Below are 24,467 nucleotides of genomic sequence, written 5' to 3'. Positions count from 1 at the left end.
TCTTTAAATAAATAACCACCTCCTTCCATTCTGATTGGGCTTGCTTTATAAAAATGACATCCCTGTGTTTATAACCCCTGTGTGAATGAATTACGATTTGAGAAAAAAATAAATTATAAAAAAAAATAAATAAATAATAAAAATGACATCCCATTTGTCATTTGTATGTAAGAGGGCTACTGATTATTTTGAGTTAATTTTACATCCAGCTCCTTTGCTGATGGTGTTCATCAGCTATAGGAGTTCCTTTGTAGAGTTTTTGGGTTCTCTTATGCTTACTGTCATATCACCTACAAATAGTGATACTTTGACTTCTCCCTTTCCAATTTATATCCCCTTTATAGTCTTGAGTCTTCTTGTTGCTCTAGCTAGAACTTCAAGTATTATATTTAATAGATATAAAAAGAGAAAACAAGATTAATATCAAAAATATATAAAGAATTCAAGAGACTAGACATCAAAAAACTAAATAATCCAATTAAAAAGTGGGATACTTATCTAAACAGAATTCTCAACAGATGAATCTAAATGGCTGAGAAACACATAAAGAAATGTTCAACACCCTTAGCCATTAGGGAAATACAAATCAAAATGACTTTGAGATTCAATCTTACACCTATAAAAATGGTTAAAATAAAAATCACAGGGATCATTACTGCTGGAGAAGTTGTCTACAAAGGGAACATTCCTCCACTGCTGGTGGAAGTGCAAACTTGTATAGACACACTGGCAATCAATATGGGCATTTTCTCAGAAAATTGGAAATGGATCTACTTTAAGACCACTCCTAAAGGATGCTTCATGCTACCACAAGGAACATGGACATTTGCTCAACTATGTCTACAGCAGCATTATTCATAATAGCCAGAAACAAGAAACGACCTAGATGTTCCTCAACCAAAGAAGGGAAAAAGAAAATGTGGTACAGTTACACAATGAAGTATTACTCAGCTGTTAAAGAAAATGACATCTTGAAGTTTGCAAGCACATGGATGAAACTAGAAAACATCATCCTGGGTGAGTTAACCCAGACCCAGAAAGACAAACATGGTATATACTCACATATAAGTGGATATTAGCAGTATAGTACTCAAGTACCATCAAGTACCAAGGATACTCATAATGCAGTTCATAGACCCAGAGAGGCTAAGTAACAAGGAGGGCTTAAGTGTAGGGAAGGAAATAAGGACCTCCCAGGGAAGGAAAAATAGAATAGATTTTGCTGGTGGACTGGGCATTGAAGGGGCTGGGAATGAGAGAGATCACTTAGGGGAGGAGAGGAGAAAATACTGGGTGAAACAACTAGAACTTCAAGGTATTTCAAGAGTGAGGTGAAAATCCAATACAATGGAAACTTCACAGAATTGCAAGAGTAGCAAATACTCCTAGTAATGGGTGGCCTAGAGCCTGAACTAACCATCTTCTATAACCAGACTAGGTGTCAAGTAGTGGGATTAAGAACCCAACTCAGCCACACAATCTTTGACCTGCAATTTGTCCTGCCTGAAGAGTGTTCTGGGACCAGAGCCTTGCAGAAGCAAAGAGACCAGAGAGACTTAATCTGGCAACTGATGTAAGCAGATGAAAGTAACACAGTCAAATATAAGGTGGTGCTCGGGGAGTCCTGCTGCAGGGGCATGGAAAGAATTGGAGGAAGGAGAGGAGTCAGGGACACACCATGATGACAAGGACTATATAGAATCAACTGATTAGAATTCATGGGAATTCACAGAGATCAGGTTGTCTACATATATGTTATAGCTTCGTGATCTTCTGGGAATCCTAGCAGTGGAAGAGGGAGACTGTCTTTGACTCATTTGCCCACTTGTGGGACCCTTTTCCTTCTACTAGATTGCCTTGCTCTGCCTTGACGTGATGGTATGTGCTTGGCTATCTCGCTGAGAGGCCTGCTATTTTCTAAGGAAAGATAGGGAGGTGGATCTAGGGGAGATAGGAGGTTGGGGAAGAGGCTGGGGGAGGGGAGGGAGAGGAAACTCTGGCAGGGATATAATATATTCAAGAAGAATAATTTTAAAAAAGAATCATCTACAAATGTATATCACTTTATGTACTATGTGTCAAGTTAAAAACCATAAATTATATTACTTAATAAAATATTACATTTCAATGGAATATATGAAAAGGATTTTGTAAGAAAAACAAAGCACTTTCATGTTTCTTTAAAATATTTTATTACAGAATACTTTAAAAGGAGATAAATTTTAAATAAATACCTACTTCTACAGGAGAAATCAGTCACTAGTGAAGGCATTAGAATTATCATAAACAATGACATAAAATTTGATTTGAATAATTTTCAGGGCCATATGCATTAATTCTTTTTGTAAATGTCTCCAAGACTGTTGGCCCCAATTGCTAGACTTTGATTTCTGCTTATTGATACCAAACTGTAGAATTTCCCTAAATCTGTGCCTGTGTATACAATGAAATGCAATTTTAGCTATGACTGTAATGTCAATGTCTTCTTTAGAGGCATCAAGCAATTAGCAAGGCTAATATGTAATTAAAATCTGTTATATGTCTATGCAGTGTATAACATGGTTGCTACTACTGTTTTGATCTATGCTTGTCTACGTGTTAACACTGTCTCTATAGCTCTGTGCTCTGTACTTGGTATAACCCAACAGCCTGATACTCCTCAACAGGTGTGTTAGAGAGGATTCATTTGCAAAACAGTTAACACAGGTGACAAAAATTTCACTCGAGAATTTTAGCCATCATAGCAAAACAGCACCTCTCTCTCTCTCTGTCTCTCTCTCTGTCTCTGTCTTTGTCTCTGTGTCTCTGTGTCTCTGTCTCTCTCTCTCTCTCTCTCTCTCTCTCTCTCTGTCTCTCCAACTTTAAATCCCAATTGAAGCTTCTCTTCTCCTCTCTCCTCGCAGTCCCCTAGCCCTCCCCTCACCTCCTCTTTCTCTTCACTCTCTCCTCCCCTTCTTCTCAGTAAATGGGAAGTCTCCCATGGAGCCTTGGCATATCAAGTTGTAGTAAGTTTAGGCTAGACAAGGCAGCCAATTAAGAGAAAGGGATCCAAGGGCAGGCAACATAGTTAGAGAAGGCCTCTGCTACTGGTTTAAGAGTCCCACATGAAGAACCAGCTGTACAACTGTTACACATGTACAGAGGGTCTAGATCCATCCATCCATTCATGCTCTCAGGTTGGCAGTTGAGTCTATGAGCACCTATGAGTCTGGGGTTGGTTGATTCTGTAGGTTTTCCTGTGGTGTCCTTGACCTCTCTAGATCCTTGAATATTTCCCTCACCCTCTTCCACAGCTCCCCAAGCTCCACTAAATGTTTGGTTAAAAACACCATTATTTAGTACTTAATAAATTCTTCTAGAAAATCTCAATTAATGGAAGTTTCTGGACAGTCTTTGAGATGCTGGTTTGAAACAGTGATAAAACAGTGCCTCTGTCTCCTATGAGCAGTGTGTGTACCCTAAAAACAGTCACTCATTCTGACTTTGGACACCTGCATTTCTTATCCTCTTCCATTTGAAATGCATACAATTAATATGTATCAGCTGGGGTGGTCAGTTTAGCAAATCTAATTTGTGTATTTCCATATTTATTCCATTTACCATTCATAATCTTGAATGGTGGGTCTTTTTTCACCACGATATTGCTCACGAAAATAAAATGACTGAATTACAAAATATAAAATTACTTCATTTCAACTTCTATTTAATTTTCCTAGAGCATGTGAAGGCTTAATAAAGTCTTAGCATAAATATCCTATATCATGTGGCCCATGGTGCTTAACTATCTCACTATTCTGTTAGAAATAAAATTTTACTTAGTAAGTAGGACCAATCCATAATATAATATCTTTCAACTAATTGGCTCACTACAGTCAATTAAATGGATGGTTCCATACAGAGACGAATCTGTTACAATCTAATTGTGGTGGCAAGCATCCTTAAAACTTTTAGGAGTGACAGGCATAGCTACACAGTTACAGCTGGAGCACTCAACATTCTCTCAGAAGATACAATTTTTAGAGAATGTTCTTTTCTTCTTTCTTAAAGGATAATATCAGCAGGGTAGTAACAGCATTTTGACTATGCTGTCATTTTGAGGTTCGAAGTGAGCAATCTATCAGATTTTCTTTTTGGCTAATTGGAAAAGAAGAGGAATATAGAATTAGGGTTTTTTCATTCTACTGGGAGCTTAGAGATGAATTAAGATGTTAGATGTAATTAAATCATGGAGTTTGAGGGACTTTAGAGGTCATCTGTCTAGTCAAACTGTTTTCATCTGAGAAGGTACAAACCTTTACATCCTCCTATGATGATTATCTGAGCTCCTTTAAAGACATTGTCAATTGGCTTAGCAACTCAAAGCAATGTTTAGCCACTCTTCTAGCTGAATACATCTAGCTATGAATAAAATGTTCTTCTTACAGACTTATATGTAGTAAACTGAAGAAAATCTGTTTTTCCCACACTGTTTTTTATTTTTCTACATTTCACTTTTGTCACTTTTACTTTCATTAAAGATTTTGCATTTAAAGTTGAACCATTCGTCAGGGTGGCACTTACTGAGGCAAAAGAAAAAAATATATATATATGGAACTCTACCAGGTTTAAGATCAGTTTGAGCTTCAATATTAGTTCAAAGACATCTTGAGCTACAGAGCAGCACTTTGATGAAAACAACCAAGGTGATCTAGGCTGTTTGTCTGATGCAGACAAGACCCCGACCAAGTTCAGTCCCCATAACTGCAGAGTTATGGCAGCATCTACTCATTCATATTCTGAAGATTACGCTGGACATGAGGCTCTGAGAAAGGTGTTTACTACAGCCATATTCATTTCTAATGCTACTGCCTAGCGTGTGTGTGTGTGTGTGTGTGTGTGTGAATTTGTAAGATTTAAAGTTCTGTATCCATCTTCTATTTCAATACATTTCTCTATGCTTTACAGTTAATTTTTCATTTGTTGTCCTCTGGTTATGAAGTATTCATTTTACCTTGGATATTACTTTCCTTAAAATTAATTTTGACGCATGAAGAACCATATGGATTCACTGAAAGAACTGAACTCACCCTAGGTGTGAAGGTAGCATCATTGACAGAATGCATGTGACCATACAGAGACTGCTCACATTTACCCTAGAAGATAAAGAAAGCAGAGATGAATTTATTTAAGTCATGTTTAGTTCATCTACAAAAATTCCTTCTCTTGATAAAAAATAGAATAATAGATGTGCATCAAGTATCATTCAGAATGATTGAGGCGGGGCTTATGGAATAGTTCACAATATGGCTCTTTTTGCTAAAATTCTACTCTTTGTATTTGAGCCACAGAGCTGGCAGGGAACTCTACCTGGGGCTCCCATGGTGAATTATTTAACAAATGACATCACCATCATTGCTGAGGCTGGGGGTGTAACTCTTACATTTTTTAAAAAATTATAAGGTCAGAATGGAGTTTCACATTTTTAAAGATCAAAATTTATATTGTATTTCATATATTAAATGCTGTAGAACATGTGTAATGATGTTTTACACAATAAGCATTTATGTATATTCATGGCAGACATGACTCTCCATTTCCCTTACCTCTTCCACAATGTAACTAAAAGTAAATATGAAAACTTTCAAGCTTCAGTTTAAATGTTTTCAGCGAAGATGGACCCACAGCACACAGACGTGAGGAAGCTACATATGGGGACTTTCATTTTAAAAGTTATGTTAAAAGAAGAATCTTGACTACATTTGGAAAAGAGCATCTTTAGAAACAGGGAAGATTACAACCAGATTATTATTTGGGAGATTCTTGTTATGAATTTTGAAATTCAGATCTCATTGAATAATTTATTCAACAAACAGTTTCTGAATAACCAACATTGTTTGACTTAAATCTATGTGCCTACTACCTTTGTAACAAAATGAAGCATGCTGTCGTGTTCCTGTACTGTAAGTGAAAGGAGACAGTTATTTTGCTTAAAAGGCAGAGAGTGTGTTTGCAGATTGCGTTAGTTTGGCTGATACATATTGGGGCTCAGAAAATGACAGCGATGTTCAGGAGGGTCCTACACTGAAGCTCTGGTATCTGTTGAAGAACTGATCCCCCAAAATATTGCCATAATTCTTAGATCTTCCCCATGGTCTCATTGTCTAGGAAAGATTAAGCTGGAATGATAGACAAGAAGGGGAATGACAATGACATCATATCAAGGAAGCTCTTCTTACATGCTCTGTTCTCCGGCCTCTGATATCATTTGTCAACTCTTGTCTATTCTTTGGGCTCAATCAACTTCTCCCAAAGCCATTGCTAGTCTTCTAAGATTGCCCTAGCACCTACTCCTTCTTTCCTACAATAAAGGTATTTATCTTCCATCAGAAATTGACAGGTTAATAATTTTGTATTTTTTTCTCATGTTAAAGTGTCTGTATTGGTTCAGTTTAGCAGTCTTTCAGAAGGCACAAGGAAAATTCTCCTTATCGCTATAAGAAGCTATTGACAATGTGATTAAACAGATTAAACAGACCTTTTGGCCTTAACAAACAGTAAAATCTGCATGAAACCTGGAGTTCATAGGGAGTCAGAGTAGACATCTGCTGTAGTTAGTGTTCCTCCAAGAGTGAAAACTCAGAGCTGAAGTTCCAAGGTGTGGAGAGTGCACCCATGTTTCTAGAAGGCCAAAAAAGGTCAGCATGGCTGGCTGGGGACTGATCAGGGGTACAGGTTCACTACTTTCTTTTTTTTTTTTTTTTTTTTTTTTTTGGTTTTTCGAGACAGGGTTTCTCTGTATAGCCCGGGCTGTCCTGGAACTCACTCTGTAGACCAGGCTGGCCTCGAACTCAGAAATCCGCCTGCCTCTGCCTCCCGAGTGCTGGGATTAAAGGCGTGCGCCACCACCGCCCGGCGGTTCACTACTTTCAAGTCTTAAAAAGACTGAAGAGAGAGAAAGACTACAGAATAAAATATTAAAGGCAGGGCTGGTGAGATGGCTCAGTGGTTAAGATCACTGACTGCCCTTCAGTAGGTCATGAATTCAAATCCCAGCAACCATGTGGTGGCTAACAACCATCTGTAATGAGATCTGATGCTCTCATATGGGTGTCTGAAGACAGCTACAGTATACTTTGGGCAGGAGCACGGAGGACCGGAGTGGGGTGGGGGGGGGTGGAGCAAGCAGGGCTTAAGCAAGAAGGAGAAGGGAAAGGGGAAGAAAAAAAAGGAAAATAAAAGATATTAAATGCAGATTCTTAGGTGTTCCTTCATGTTATTGAGCAATTCTTGTACTTTACTAAAGTAGGCAATGTTGGAAGCCCTTTGTCATGAGGCTGCAGTTAGGACTTGTGGCTACCATTGCACTCAGGAATTTAAACTTTCAATGTCTCTTTACAGAATCAATGCATGCTACTAACCCATGTTCACAGGACTCAGAATTTTACCCCACATAGATTGGAAGTTCATAAAAGAGCACACAGGAGTGAGTTCACAGTCTCTGAGGGTCTGCTTCCCACCCTTTGTTATTCTGATCCAGTTTCTTCATGCTGTTGCCCTTTAAACCAATTATGCCAAGGAACACAAATCATCCCAATTCCCAAAGTAGAAATAAATTACTCACAAAGCCAAACAGGCCAAGTATAAGATGTTATAATCACTACTATGTTTATTTATAGACTTTTCAACTCCATTTTCTTTGAGAATGACAATAGGGTAATATAATATTACACTTGTACAATGAATGTTAAACATTCTTACAAAGTTTTATGTTGGAAGAATTTTCTTCAAACTTTTTTTCAGATACAGTTTTGCATTCTGTCTGCTTCCAACTTGAGAATCTTTAAATTATTTGATTAATTGGTAGGGAAAATGTATTTTCTGGATTCAAATCCTGAGTGCCAAGTTTTAATTCAAAGGTGAGTCTCCGAGGCTTTCTTGAATAGCCCTGGAAGTTCCAGTTATAATGGAAATGCTGACTGACCACATTTGTGCCACTATAACAAAACCTGACTTGAAGATAAATGTTTCATGAACTAAGAAAAGTTTAAAAAGTGTTTCTATTGAGCTTTGTTCCCAAGATAAAAGTGAATCTACTCTTTTTGAGGCAGAGAGAGTATGTGGGTTACTAATATTCTAGTCTGCAAACAGTCTTAATCAAAAGCAATATCCAAAATGGGATGTCGAAATGTGGAATAACTTCTCTGATGAATTCTTGTCAAAATTGTTTTTGTTCAAAGGAACTGAAGAAAGTTAAAAAGAGGCTTTTTAAAAACTACCATGTGACCTATGCATACTGTTTGGGCATCTGATTCTCCCACACAGAGAAGCTGTGTGGTGGCAGGATTCTGTCAGCAGCCCTGAGATAGGGAATGCTGATTCTAGATTTCTGAATCTGGCATGCAATAGCAGTCTGACCTTAAATAAATAGTTCCACCTCACCTACCTTAGTTACCTATTGAGTGCACTGAAGTAACAGTACTTGACCTCTATTGCTAGGAATGAGATAAGGGTGAATGAAATGCATTGTACTTCCTGTCACAAAGTCAGAGCTTAACAAATATTTGCACTTGGGATAGAAAGATGGCTCAGAGAATAAGAATGCTTCCTGCTTCCTTCTCTTGCAGAGAACCTGAATATGACTCCCAGCACCTTCACTGGAAGGTCACGAATGCTTGGAACTCCAATTCCAGGGATCCAACACCCTCTTCTAGCCTTCAAAGAACATGTGGTGCGCATGTAGACAATCAGGCAAATATAAATGGACACTAAATAGGGCATTCTTGTAGGATATTTCATCACATTGTGAACTACAAGATTATGAACTGGGATGTCTCAGCCCTAGCACATACCTTTAACCCAAGAGCTTTCTGTTCACTGTAAACAAGTACTTGTGGTGTGGCTCAGCCCTAGCACACACCTTTAGTCCTAGAGCTAAATAAAGCCAACCCTAGGTCAAGAGGCAGAGCAAGCAACCAGCTGACAGGGAGTGAATGTAAGTAAATTTTACAGATAATAGGAATATTGAGTTGGAAAGGTATTTAAGACAGTGTGGAGAAGGAGAAAAACTTTTTTTCTTCTAGGACATCAGTGGAGTAGGAAGGTCAGTTGGGTGCTTTCTCTGTCTCTCTGAGCTAGCAGGTTTTCACCTCAGCATCTGTCTCCTGGGTCTTCATTGGTAAAATCAAGCAGATAGGATTTTTTGCTTTTAAACAACAGGGCTTCTGTAGCTATGATAAAACCATGACCAGAAGCAACTTGGGGAGGAAAGTTGTAGTTCAGCTTACAACTATTAGGCGACCCTGTATCACTAAGTGGGGACTTAAGGCAGGAAGTGCTATGAAGGAGTGCTGCTTACTGGCTTGTTCTTTATGAATTTCCCTGCCTGCTTTCTTATACCACTCGGGACCACCACCCCTGAGATGGCACTGCCCATAGTGAGCTAGACTTTCCCACATCAATCACTGGTCAAGAAAATGCCACCCAGTCTTGCCTACAATTCAATCTTATGGAAGCATGTTTTCAACTGAGATTCCCTCTTCTAGTTGAGCCTATCTTGAATCAAGTTGAAGAAGTAAATAAACAAACAGAACATGTGCATGCCAGAGATATATGACTGCCAAAATACTCATGGCTTCCAGATGGACATCTCCACCCTTCTCTCTGTTAAAGTTTGTAAAGAGGTCATCTGTGTGGTCTGGATTATGTCCCCTTGAGCCACTGGTCTGCTCCATGGGCTGCTCCACACTAACAATATCACTTGGGATCCCTCTCCCCTAAAGGAAGATGCCTTCAGGATTCAGAGAGCAACAGAAGAGTAAGATGGATAAATGGCCACTCCTGTGTCCTTCAGCTCAACTACTGTTCTGTCAGTGGTCCCAACTCCATCTTTCTGTTGTTATCTTTTCCTGTGTCTAAAGCATACACTACATGCAGTAATGTCCTCCTCTTACCCTTTGAACCCAGGGATAGTGATGGAGTCTCATCATTGAATGTTATGAACCCTGTCCACTGTTCTTGTGATGCTTATTCCCACTGATGACCAATCTGGTACAGCCTGTCAGGTGTAATGTGCAAAATAAGGGCATATCTACTAGTTGGTTATAGATTCCTTCATAATGGATGCACATGACATCACCAATTTACACACACACACACACACACACAATATAAACACAAACAACCACAAACCTGTGCATATGACAGACTACATCCTCCCTCGCCTTCATCCCCACATGCCATGCAATGCCTCTCTCATTCTGTATTCACTTCTGTCTCTCTCCACATGCCTTCCCTAGTAAGGAACAGCATTCTATGAGCTTTCTCATTAAGAGTCTTTCTGCACTCTTACTCCACTCACCATACATTCTTCTCACACACAGAATGGACTCAGGAAAGCCTGACTCAGACACCGCAATCCTCCTATGTCTAGCCATCCCCAAAACTACGACATAAGAACAAATTCCAACTCTTTCCTAACATCTCAACTCTTCATAGCCATTGGCCCCTGACTTCCAATCTCATCATAGACTTTAGTGTTCTTCTCTTTCATTTGCTCTGACCTTCAGTATTTTATGCTTTGTCTGAGTTTTCTCAGTACAGCACTAACACATAAGGTTAAAGAACAATTGAATAACAACACTGGAGAGGCCTCTGGAAAGACTTAAGAGCATCTCACCTGAAGCATGGGTCCAGAGCTTATAAGCTCAGATGCTTTCCTTTTCGTTTCTGAAGTCAGTTTGCATTTCATTATAAGGATTTGTTTAGTGTGTCTTTTTAGTTTCTTTAGTAGTGTCTCCCTATCTCCTCTCTGTCCTTGTCATTTACTCCCACATCTATCTATCTATCTATCTATCTATCTATCTATCTATCTATCTATTCTCTCTTTTTCTCTCTCTGTATACTCTGTATATTTCTCGTTCTCTCCTCATCCCTGTCCCTTATCTCCCTCAATCTTCCTTATTCCCATTCTTATCCTTTCTCATCCTCCATTCACCCTCTTCCCACCTTTTTTTTCCCTTTCCTCTCTACCTTCTTTTCTCTTCCTCTTTTGCTCTCTTTGGTCTGTTAACTTGTTTAAAAAAAATCTCACTAATATACGGGTTAATTAGGTTCTTGATGATGGAATTATTCTTGGTGTGCAGTGTAGGTATCATTTTAAGTGCCTCTTCCTCTTTACGAAAAAAAAAAACAAGACAAAACAAAAAAAAAAATCCCAGAAAACAACAACCCTATTGTGTCTTGACCACACTACTATGACCTTTTCACTGGTAGAATACATGGATGAGGAAGGCAAATATATTATATTCAATTCAATTCATAGAACTTTGCAAACAAGATAACAGACCTTCAATTTGTGTTGTAAAATATGCAACATAAAAAGAAAAAAGCCCAGAGGCCAGGTCTTATGTGGTACTGTCCCAGTGCACAGTAGCCTGAGGTAGGGGAAGGGATGACTTTGGGTCAGGAATTTGAGGACACTAAGCCTGGGCAATGCCATAAGCGTCTAAGGAAAGGAAGTGTCTTAGTCAGGATTTCTATTCCTGCACAAACATTATCACCAAGAAGCAAGCTGAGGAGGAAGGGATTTATTCAGCTTACATTTTCACATTGCTGTTCATCGCCAAAGGAAGTCAGGATTCGAACTCAAGCAGGTTAGGAAGTAGGAGCTGATGCAGAAGCCATTGAGGGATGCTGATTTCTGACTTCCCTCCCCTGGCTTGCTCAGCTTGTTTTCTTATAGAACCCAAGACTGCCGGGTGGTGGTGGTGCACGCCTTTAATCCCAGCATTTGGGAGGCAGAGGCAGGTGGATTTCTGAGGTCTAGAGTTCCAGGCTAGCCTGGTCTACAGAGTGAGTTCCAGGACACCCAGGGCTACACAGAGAAACCCTGTCTCGGAAAAAAAAAAAAAAAAAAAAAAAAAAACAAGAATGGCACCACCCACAATGGCCCTCCCACCCTTGATCACTAATTGAAAAAATGCCTTACAGCTGGATCTCACGGAAGCATTTCATCAAGTGAGACTCCTTTCTCTGTGATTACTCCAGCTTGTGTTAAATTGACATACAAAACCAGCCAGTACAGAAAGGAAAGGAGAAATAAGGAATTTGATGAAACTGGTCGCAGATTTTTAGGTGAAAAAGAAATAGACTTCCCAGCTCAACATCTTATGAAAGAGAAAGCTCATTGGCTACTGGCAGGCCTGGCTAAGATCATTCTGAACCTTGTGCAGTTGTTTTACTGCATGCTCTATATCCAATCATAAGTGAGTAGAGTCATTAAAACATGAAGCTATCACACTGTTCTTGTGTTTTTTTTTTTTTTTAAATAGTTCTAGTATGCTCCAGTCTTCGCTTCCTGTTTCTCTGGTTCTAGTTTTTTCATCTAAACATAATGTGTCCTCATCTTTGCTCCACTTTTAACTCAAGCACAACTTGATGTTTCATATCTAATATTCTCTTATAGTATTCCCTCACATTTGCAGATAGCTTTTCAAGAAATTGATCTCTTCTTCTTGGGCACAGCATCAGGGATCAGCTTGTCCATGCAACTAAGTTATGCCTAGCCCATTGTAAAATACATCTCAAGTATACCACATAATCCTTTAACAAGTTTCTCCATGTATTATTTGTAGAATGACGCTCTAGGTTATAGGAAACATAAAACAGAAAGTGCCTCCATTTCTGAATAACCACAAGAGACAAGTCATCAACTGGGATCTTCCTGCTGCTTAGTCTGTAAATGAGAAGCCAGTTTTTACTGTGTCAAGCTCTGAGACTTCAAAAATCAACTTCCAACTGATGTCAATATTCAATCAACAAATCACTTTGCTGTAACTCACCATTAAGTGAAATGACTCATAGTTATTAATTCCATCTGTCACTGAAGCCCCAACAGAGAAACGTATCTCCTCCACTATATGTATTATTCCCAAGGCTTAAGACAGTTTTTGTAGAATTTGATAAACAGAAACAGATACTCATCAATGAGTAAGCAGGTTGACATGGAAATCTCAAATGAAAACCGAAAAACAACAACAAAAAGCAAAACATCTGTCCTACTATTTACACTCACTGCCACCGGTCATGACAGGAATTAAATTGGTGCACAGTCTGATTTCCCCACCTTTGCTGCAAGATGGTTCAAAGGCAAGAGTGTACTTGTACATGGATGCTGCCCTTGACTCTAAACACTTCAATCAATTGTAGGACAGTGAAGACTTCAACTGGAAGAGAAGCTGCATATTTACTATTTACAATGGCTCTAAGGTGTTGTGCAAAAAGCACAATCCTGTGAGATGGGTGCTATTATATTTCTTATGTGAGAGAGAAGCAAACAGCCATTGAACTTACACCAAGAGATTAAAGAAAGCCAGAGGCAAGGTAGTCACCTCTTTTTCGTCTAATTCTACAGGCACTTAGCCCTATGTGGGCAAGAAAACAAAATAACTGCAGAATAAATAAGAACACAGACTCAATCCTGTTCTCCCATCCTCATCATTTTAGCTTTTATTCTTTGGGAGCAGTACCCTCTAGGGGTTAGAGGTCTCTTTCCCTTTCACAAGGCCTCAGCAGCACACATGATGGCAGCTTTCTTAGTTAGGGTTTCTGTTGCTGCAGTGAAATACCATAACCAAAAAGCAAAGTTTGGGATGAAAAGGTTTGTTTGGCATACAGTTCCACATAGCTGTTCATCACTAAAGGAAGTCAGGTCATGAATTCAAATTGAGTAGGAACCTGGAGGCAGGAGCTGATGCAGAGGCAGATGCAGAGGGGTGCTGCTTACTGGCTTGCTTCCCCTGGCTTGCTCAGCCTGCTTCTTTATAGAACCCAGGGCCATCAGCCTATATATGGCTCCATCCTTGATGGGTTGAGCTCTCCCGAATTGATTAGTAATTGAGAAATGGCTTACAGCTGGATTTGTAATGAAATGACAGCATTTCCTCAACTGGGGCTTCTTTCTCTCTGAGGACTCTAGATTGTGTCAAGTTGACAGACAAAACCAGTCAGTATAGTGGCTGTGAGGTTATCTTTCTCCTTGATATGACTAAGATAGGCAGAGATGTCCCACTTTCCACCTATGAAGAGTAGAAAACTTAAGCTGTATACAGACATCAAGATGTCTAGAGACAGTTACAACACAGCTTACCCTTACCTTAACAAACCTGTGTATTGAGCTCCTCTCTTTAAATGTTAAAAAAGCCTCAGGACTGTTAATAATGCCATATGAAAAATCAAAAAGACTGTAAAAATAACTCATTAAAGAACTAACTCAAGATTTAAACAAATCAAACGAGGGGCTTGGCATGTAGGGTAGCTTGTATGATGATTACTTGGCATACACATGATGCTCTGCCCTGGAGCAGATCATCAGCATCAAATGAAACTCTGTGTGGTGGTCCAAATCTGTGACATCAGGTTTGGGGTAAGGGTTCTGGTGGAGCAGAAGGATCATAAGTTTTAGGTTCTCCTCAGCTTCAGATGGAGGAGGAGGCCAACCTGAGCCCCTCTCTCAAAGCAAACAAACAGAAATTTATAAACATTTTGAAAAATAGTTTTATGGTAAAGCCACAAAATAACCACTTATAATAGGACAAAATTATTAAAGAGTTAAGTGGTCATTTATTTCCTTTTATAGAATAATGATACTTACTTAGTCAGGAAATCTAACAATACTTAGGAAAAAATTAAGACTAGAAAAATATATAGGTTTTTTTTTGATAACTTCAAAGGCTGTGTATTTTTAAAAGATTTTATTTTATTTTTATTTTATTTTGTCAGGAGCCATCAAGGAGAAGCTAAAATCTAGCAGGCAATCTTCCTGAAATGAGTCTGCCTTGGATTAAAATCTACAGTAGATTTGCTCCTGGAGGCAAGGCCCAGAAGAATTTCATTTTAGGAAAGATTTCTTCTATTAATAAGCTTTTCCTGTTATTATTAAAGAGGTATTGTTACAGGCTGTTGTGAGCTGCCTGACAGTGGGTGCTAGGAAAGAAATCTGGATCTTCAGCAAGATCAGTACATGCTCTTAATGACTGAGTTGTCTCCCCAGCCACCAAAATGTACAAATCTGAAGAAATTAAGTTAAATGACTTTCATTTATGTGTATATCTAAATAACTGATATTGAGACTAGGTGCTGGAATATTTCCATCCCTCTACAAGTCTCTGCATACCCTTTGCAGTAAAAAAAAAAAAATGGCTAAAATGTTCTTATTGTCTATGTTTTGTGAGAAATGTGTGGCTAATAAATCAATATTAAGAAATCGGCCACAATAGGCAAGGCACACTCTAATGAACCTACATAGCCACAATTATTCTCTTAAAGGCCTTTGATCAGGATTTCTCAATCTGGGGGTCACGACCCTTTGGGGTCAAACATGAGTCTTGCACAGGGGTTGCCTATCAGAAACCATCAGAAAGACCATCAGAAAATGCAGATATTTATATTATTATTCATAACAGTAGCAAAATTACAGTTATGAAGTAGCACCAGAAATAAAATTATAGTTGGAGATCACCACAACATGAGAAACTGTATTAAATGATCACAGAATTAGGAAGGTAGAGAACCACTGCCTTAGACCTTTCTAAAATACTGAGAACTGGACATCAGCATACAGGTCTGGAAGGATACTATTCAACCCTGAAAAAGGTCTAGCTATCTTTACTTTGCATTAGCTTGATGCAAAAATTAAACAATGATATTACTTTATAATACATATCTGGTTGGAAGTAGTGATTATGCATATTGCATAAATATATGGCTCCTATGCAAGCAGTTTCAAAATGGAAAGTTGTGTATTTTTTTGCCATATTTAAGTACATGCTGAAACATAGTTGATTATTCATGCATAAAATGCACTGGTCACAAGCGGGCTAACAGTGAAGTTGATTGCATTTGGATTTTTGGTGGCTGCTAATTTTGTCATTAGAACACTGTGACCCTCAGCCTTCTCAACTGTAACACAGGAATGCTACTGTTTATAATGCTATTCTGAATACTTCACAACATGATTCAGGCAAAGATCTTAGTCTGTTGTCTGGAAGAGAGTAAGTCTCAGGGAGTGTTCATTATTACATGATCACAGCATGCACATAGGCAATCCTATGAAGGCCAAGATGAAAACTATTGTTTTCATTCACAATCATGATCACAAACTGGCTTTTGATGAGTATTGAATAAATATTTTTATATTCATAAACATCCAGAGGCCGATTCTAGGAAACATGTTTTATTTCGTAAGCTTGTTCTTTATTAACTTTTCTTTTTTGCTCTATGACCAATGGTGTTTCAAGGCAACTCAGCCAAAAAGGTTAATCGCTCAGCATCTCTGATTTCATGACAGAATCTGTGAAGAACTCCAAGCAATGGACCTTTCACATTGGAATTTCACACTCATTTAACAGCTGCAAAGAATAAAGACCTGTGCCCTGCCCCCAATACCTCCCGGCACTTAGCCATTCCTAACACCTGTCAGCTCCACATACAATGGTCTGGAGGAAACCTATCCTCCTACAGCCACTTCCGCTATGCCTTAAGAAAATGCATTCATATAGTAAAATACTTATGAATACCTAAAGAAAAAAATCTCCAAATAAAACATGTTACAAGACACATAGAGCACAGGTTCTCAACCTCTGAGCCATGACCCCCTATGGGATCACATATCAGATATCCTGCATATCAGATATTTACATTATAATTGATGAAAGTAGCAAAATTATAGATATGAGGTAGCAATGAAATAATTGTATGGCTTGAGGTCACTATAACATGAGGCACTGCATTAAAGTGTCATTGACTTTGCGAGGTTGAGAACCACTGAGACAGGAAATTGTAGGATATTATTTCAAATTCTATAACCTGTGAATAAGAAGTAAAGTGTGTCTAAAGATGACCAGGATTACCGTCCACCTCACCTTTGGGGAAACCCTTCCTAGACACAGTAGCACTGAGATTGACATTGATTAAATCATGACTGTTATCTTTCTAATTGTTTAAGTGTATGAATTTTTCAATGAGTAAATAAAAACATTATTAAAAAGTCAATGTCAGGAGAAATTTTTTGAGATCAAGATCTTTTCTTGAGTAAACTTAAATTTTAATGTACTAGAGTAATTTACCTAACATTCAAAATGGCTGTGACACAGTTTTATGTGTGTATGTGAAACCAAAGAACTTTTAAACTTTACGGATTAACAAACTGTTAATGAAAAACATATTCCATTATTACTACTGAATTAATCCCATTGGCATGTAAACTGAATACAGAGTGATCACTAATGAGGCTCCCAGTTTTTGTTATTTCATGTAAATAACTAACCATCTCTGTGAAAGATTGATTGCAGCTTTTAAAATGTTTGCTAAATCCATGTGTAATTAAGATGAGTTAAATATGCAAATCAAGCCTAATTAGCTTCATTTATTAATGTTAGTTTGTCTTGCCATGACAAAATTCCTTCTTGGATCTCTTTTAGTGCTCTGCATTTTTTTATTTCTTTGTTCTAATTTTAAATTGCTGAAGAAATAAGTTGTTTCCAAAGGAACAGGCACCTGCATGCAGGGTCCTCCTGCCATTTAGCAATGAGGTTTAGAAAGCATTCCCCACTGGCATGAAAATTGATTAAAATGCTATTTCTGTATATGTATGTATTTCAAGCCACCTTATGTTAGACTGTATTTAATTAATTCCATTTCACCAAAGTAGAAAACCCTTGGGATTTCCTTTTGATGAGAATGAGCCTTTTGTCCCAATATGTCCAGCACAGTGATTGAACAGTGTAACAGTGGCTAATGAACTAGGGCTATCTGTGGAAATGGTTTCTCTCTCTCCACATATATCCCTGAGTTAACAAAACAAACTTCTCTATGTTGAGCTACTAACTTCATGTGGGAAACAACAGTCAAGCCTGAACAAAAAAACACGTACTAATAAATACAAAGGAATGTATATGAGTCAGAGGGAACAGCAGCAAAAAGTAAACATTAAGGATCAGAGTCATTATCACTACTTCTTGATAAGTAAATATGGGTATACCCACAAAACTCAATCAAAGCAAAGCAAAACAAAACATACTTATCTGCTTTTAACTTAATTGATTCTTCTTACCATTGTGCCTCACAATCCACATTTTCAAAACTCACAAAATATTTTATCTTATTGTTTATTTTATTATCTGTTTAAGGGCATTGATATTTTTAAATAAATTAGTGGCGAGCAAATCCTTTTTGCCGTAGGCTGGGGGACTTCAGTCTAGAATATTTTATTGTGCTTTAAACACATGAAATCTATCTACACACAATGATAACTGCACAGAATTTTATTTTTAACTGTAGGCCAATGTTGTGCAACAGTCTGTCAAACTGATTTTGTCTCATAAGACCTAGAGCTTTTATGGTAGTATTTCTAACTCAAATTATGGATTTAATATTAATTTTCCAGTTTGGGGGGAACTCATTTGAATGCTTAAGATCATTGGCAAACTTGGATAAGAATATATACCTAGGACTTCTGGTCTGGGCCTGAGCATAGAGCAGATCACAGGTAGCAGCTCTGTACCCAACCCCAGAAAACCGAGAGTAAGAGGAACTCCCAGGAGCTTTAACACAGGCAGCATCCCAGGTAAGGAAAAAGCAGTACTTGCCCCAAACAGGGAGCAACTGGGACCCACTGGGACTCACTGGGACCCAGGAATTCACTCCTGCCCCTGAGTGTGGGTTCCTTCCGGTCTGAGCCCCAGCACTCAGCAAAACCCAGGAGTCAGCTCTGCACTCAATCTTATAGAACCTAGAGGAAGCAGGGCTCTCAGGAGCTCTAACCCAAGCAGTATCTTAGGCTAGGAGGTGGCAGTACTTGCCCCCAAACAGGGAGCAACCGGGACCCACTGGGACCCAGGAATCCACTCCTGACCTGGAGTCCGGGCCCCTTCCGGTTTCCACCTGAGTACAGAGCAGATCTTGGGCCTTAGCTCTAACCCCAGCAGCAAAACCCATCCCAAACAGTTCTGACACAACCAAGATAATAGGGAAGACAGGATCCAGTCAGAGACAGCACAAATAGCACAAAGGTGATCCAGATGGCGAAAGGCAAGCGCAAGAACACAAGCATCAGCAACCCAAGGTACTTGCCATCATCAGAACCTAGTTCTCCCACATTAGAAAGTCCTGAACTCCCCATATCACCAGGAAAGCAAGAACCATATATAAAATCACTTCTAATGATGATGATAGAGGACTATAAGAAGGAAATAAATAACACTATCAAAATACTTGAGGAGAACACAGGTAAACAGGATGAAGTCCTTAAAGAAACACAAAAATCCTTTAAAGAATTACAAGAAAACACAAACAAACAGATGAAGGAATTGAACAAAACCATCCAGGACATAAAAATGGAAGTAGAAACAATAAAGAAATCACAAAGAGAGACTACCCTGGAGATAGAAAACCTAAGAAAGAAATCAGGAGTCATACACACAAGCATCACCAACAGAATACAAGAGATAGAAAAAAAGAATCTCAGGTGCAGAAGATACCTTAGAAAATATTGACACAACTGACAAAGAAAACGCAAAATGCAAAAAGTTCGTAACACAAAACATCCAGGAAATCCAGGACGCAATGAGAAGACCAAACCTAAGGATAATAAGTATAGATGAGAGTGAAGATTCCCAAATTAAAGGGCCAGTAAATATCTTCAACAAAATTATTGAGGAAAATGTCCCTAACCTAAGGAATGAGATGCCCATAATCACACAAGAAGCCTACAGAACGCCAAACAGACTAGATCAAAAAAGAAATACTTCCCATCACATAATAATCAAGACACAAAATGCACAAAACAAAGAAAGAATTTTAAAAGCAGTAAGGGAAAAAGGCCAAGTAACATATAAAGGAAAACCTATCAGAATTACACCTGACTTCTCACCAGATACTATAAAGGCCAGAAGATCCTGGACAAATATCATACAGACCCTAAGAGAACATAAATGCCAGCCCAGGCTACTTTACCCAGCAAAACTCTCAATTACCATAGATGGAGAAACCAAGATATTCCATGACAAAACCAAATTTACACAGTATCTTCCCACAAATCCAATACTGCAAAGGATAATAGCAGGAAAGCACCAATACAAGGAGGGCAATCATACCCTAGAAAGGGCAAGAAAATAATCCTTTTACATCAAACCCAAAAGAAGATAACCACACAAACGATGTCTCCACTATTAGCAAAAATGACAGGAAGCAACAACACCCTCTCCTTAATATCTCAACATCAATGGACTCAATTCCCCAATAAAAAGGCATAGGCTAACGGACTGGATACGCAAACAGGACCCAGCTTTTTGCTGCTTACAGGAAACGCACCTCAGTGACAAAGACAGTCACTACCTTAGAGTAAAAGGTTGCAAATCAATTTTTCAAGCAAATTGCCCTAAGAAACAAGTGGGAGTAGCCATTCTAATATGGAATAAAATTGACTTTCAACTTAAAGCTATCAAAAAGGATAAGGAGGGACATTTCATACTTGTCAAAGGAAAAGTCAACCAACATGAACTCTCAATTCTGAATATGTATGCACCAAATACAAGAGCACCCACTTTCATAAAAGAAACCTTACTAAAGGTCAAAACACACATTTCACCTCACACAATAATAGTGGGAGAATTCAACACCCCACTCTCAGCAATGGATAGATCATGGAAACAGAAACTAAATAGAGATACAGTAAAACTAACAGAAGTTATGAACCAAATGGACTTAACAGATATCTATAGAACATTTCACCCTAAAGCAAAAGAATATGCCTTTTTCTCAGCACCTCATGGTACCTTCTCCAAAATAGACCATAAAATTGGGCACAAGACAGGCCTCAACAGATATAAAAAAAATGAAATAATCCCCTGCATCCTATCAGATCACCATGGTCTAAGGCTGGTCTTCAAAAATGACAAAGACAATGGAAAGCCCACATTCACATGGAAACTGAACAACACCCTACTCCTTGATAATCTGGTAAGGGAAGAAATAGAGAAATTAAAAACTTCTTAGAATTTAATGAAAATGATGACACATCATACCAAAATCTATGGGATACAATGAAAGCATTGTTAAAAGGAAAATTCATAGCTCTAAGTGCCTACAAAAAGAATCTGGAGGGAGCATACACTAGCAGCTTGACAACGCACCTGAAAGACCTAGAACAAAAAGACGCTAATACACCCAAGAGGAGTAGATGGCAGGAAATAATCAAACTCAGGGCTGAAATCAACCAAATAGAAACAAAAAGAACTATCCAAAGAATCAATAAAACCAGGAGCTGGTTCTTTGAGAAAATCAACAAGATAGATAAACCCGTAGCTAGACTAATCAGAGGGCAGAGAGACAGTATACAAATTAATAAAATCAGAACTGAAAAGGGTGACATAACAACAGAAACCGAGGAAATTAAAGAAATCATCAGATCCTACTACAAAAGCCTATACTCAACAAAATTGGAAAATTTGGATGAAATGGACAATTTTCTCGACAAATACCAGTTACCAATGTTAAATCAGGACCAGATAAACCACCTAAATAGTCCCATAGCCCCAAAAGAAATAGAAGCAGTCATTAAAAGTCTCCCTACAAAGAAAAGTCCAGGACCAGACAGTTTTAGTGCAGAATTCTATCAGACCTTCAAGGAAGACCTAATTCCAATTCTCTTCAAACTATTCCACAAAATAGAAACAGAAGGTACACTACCCAATTCATTCTATGAAGCCACAATTACGCTTATACCTAAACCACACAAAGACCCAACAAAGAAAGAGAACTTCAGGCCAATCTCCCTTATGAACATTGATGCAAAATTACTGGATAAAATTCTAGCGAACCGAATCCAAGAACACTTCAAAACAATTGTCCATCACGATCAAGTAGGCTTTATCCCAGGAATGCAGGGTTGGTTCAATATTCGGAAATCCATCAATGTAATCCATTATATAAACAAACTCAAAGAAAAAAACCACATGATCATATCACTAGATGCTGAGAAAGCATTTGACAAAATTCAACACCCCTTCATGATAAAAATCTTGGAAAGGTCAGGAATTCAAGGTCCATACCTAAACATAGTAAAAGCAATTTACAGCAAACCAGTAGCCGGCATTAAACTAAATGGAGAGAAACTTGAAGCAATCCCACTAAAATCAGGGACTAGGCAAGGCTGCCCACTCTCCCCCTACTTATTTAATATAGTATTGGAAGTCCTAGCCAGAGCAATTAGGCAACACAAGGAGGTCAAAGGGATACAAATTGGAAAGGAAGAAGTCAAAATCTCACTATTTGCAGATGATATGATAGTGTACATAAGTGACCCCAAAACTTCCACCAGAGAACTCCTAAACCTGATAAACAACTTTAGCAAAGTGGCTGGATATAAAATTAACTCAAGCAAATCAGTAGCCTTCCTCTACTCAAAAGATAAACTGGCTGAGAAAGAAATTATGGAAATGACACCCTTCAAAATAGTCACAGATAATATAAAATACCTTGGTGTGAACCTAACCAAGCAAGTAAAAGACATGTATGACAAGAACTTCATGCCCCTGAAGAAAGAAATCGAAGCAGATCTCAGAAGATGGAAAGATCTCCCATGCTCATGGATTGGAAGGATTAATATAGTAAAAATGGCTATTTTGCCAAAAGCCATTTACAGATTTAATACAATCTCCATCAAAATTCCCACTCAATTCTTCACAGAGATAGAAAGAGCAATCTTAAAATTCATTTGGAATAACAAAAAACCCAGGATTACGAAAACTACTCTCAGCAATAAAAGAACTTCTGGAGGAATCACCATCCCAGACTTCAAGCTGTACTACAAAGCAGTAGTGATAAAAACTGCATGGTATTGGAACAGAGACAGGCAGGAGGATCAATGGAATAGAATAGAAGACCCAGAAATGAACCCCCATACCTATGGTCACTTGATCTGTGACAAAGGGGCTAAAACCATTGAGTGGAAAAAAGATAGCATTTTCAACAAATGGTGCTGGTCCAACTAGTGGTCAGCATGTAGAAAAAATGCAAATTGATCCATACTTATCTCCTTGTACAAAGCTCAGTTCCAAGTGGATTAAGGACCTCTACCTAAAACCAGCCACACTGAAACTAATAGAAGAGAATCTGGGGAAAAGCCTGGAACACATAGGCACAGGAAAAAAGTTCCTGAACAGAACATCAATGACCTGTGCTCTAAGACCAAGAATTGACAAATGGGACATCATAAAGCTGCAAAGCTTCTGTAAAGCAAAGGACACAGTCAATAGGACAGAGCGGCAACCAACAGATTGGGAAAAGATCTTCACCAACCCTACATCTGATAAAGGGCTAGTATCCAAGGTATACAAAGAACTGAAGAAATTAGACTCTAGATAATCAAAGAACACTATTAAAAAATGGAGCACAGAGCTGAACAAAGAATTCTCAACTGAGGAAGCTCAAATGGTTGAGAAGCACCTAAAGAAGTGTTCAGCATCCCTAGTCATCAGGGAAATGCAAATGAAAACAACACTGAGATTCCACCTCACACCAGTCAGAATAGCTAAGATCAAAAACACAGGTGACAGCACATGTTGGTGAGGATGTGGAGAAAGAGGAACACTCCTCCACTGTTGGTGGGATTGTAAACTGGTACAACCACTATGGAAATCAGTCTGGCGGTATCTCAGAAAATTGAACATAGTGTTACCTGAGGACGCAGCTATACCACTTCTGGGCATATACCCAATAGACGTTTCAACATACAACAGGGACACATGCTCCACCATGTTTATAGCAGCCTTATTTATAATAGCCAGCAGTTGGAAAGAACCCAGATGCCCTTCAACAGAAGAATGGATGCAGAAAATGTGGTACATTTATACAATGGAGTATTACTCAGCTATTAAAAACAATGAGTTCATGAAATTCTTAGGCAAATGGATGGATCTGGAAAATATCATCTTGAGTGAGGTGACCCAATCTCAAAAGAACATACATGGTATGTACTCACTGATAAGTGGATATTTGCCCCAAAGCTCACAATTTCTAAGAGACAATGTATAGACTACATAAAACTCACATAGAAGAAGGAAGACCAAAGTGTGGATGTGTTGGTCCTTTCTAGAAGGAGTATCAAAAGTTTCAACCAGAGCTCCCAAAGCCTAAACTGCCAGCCAGAGAGCACAAAGGGAGGGACTCATGCACCTGTATAGGGAATTGAGGGTGACCTTGTTAGACTTCAGTGAAAGTGGAGGGCCATGGTCCCCAAAAGTTTGGATCCCCTCCTGTGTGGGATTTCAAGAGCAGGGAGATGGGACTGGGAGGATGTTTGGAGCACACCCTCACAAAAATTAGGAGGAGGGGGTATGGGATAAGGAGTTTTGGGGGAGAATGGGAGAGGAGATAACATTGAAAGGTAAATACGTATAATATCCAATAAAAAAACACAGATAAAGGGTCTA

The 24,467-nt window shown here is 38.6% G+C and overlaps 1 protein-coding gene across 1 annotated transcript in view; it reads right to left on the bottom strand.

Moving 5' to 3' along the window:
• Positions 1 to 24,467, bottom strand: part of Spag16 (sperm associated antigen 16) — a 479,924-nt gene that overhangs the window by 263,515 nt on the left and 191,942 nt on the right. Inside the window, exon 4 of the mRNA XM_028760730.1 lies at positions 5,067 to 5,132. Coding sequence (XP_028616563.1) covers positions 5,067 to 5,132 — 66 coding nt within the window. The remainder of the gene's footprint in view (positions 1 to 5,066; positions 5,133 to 24,467) is intronic.

The sequence above is a fragment of the Grammomys surdaster genome, unplaced genomic scaffold (genome assembly GCF_004785775.1).
Source record: "Grammomys surdaster isolate TR1022 unplaced genomic scaffold, NIH_TR_1.0 126546, whole genome shotgun sequence".
Classification (NCBI taxonomy): domain Eukaryota; kingdom Metazoa; phylum Chordata; class Mammalia; order Rodentia; family Muridae; genus Grammomys; species Grammomys surdaster.
Note: the sequence above shows the minus strand (reverse complement) of the source record. Positions and strands in the feature narration are given on the sequence as shown.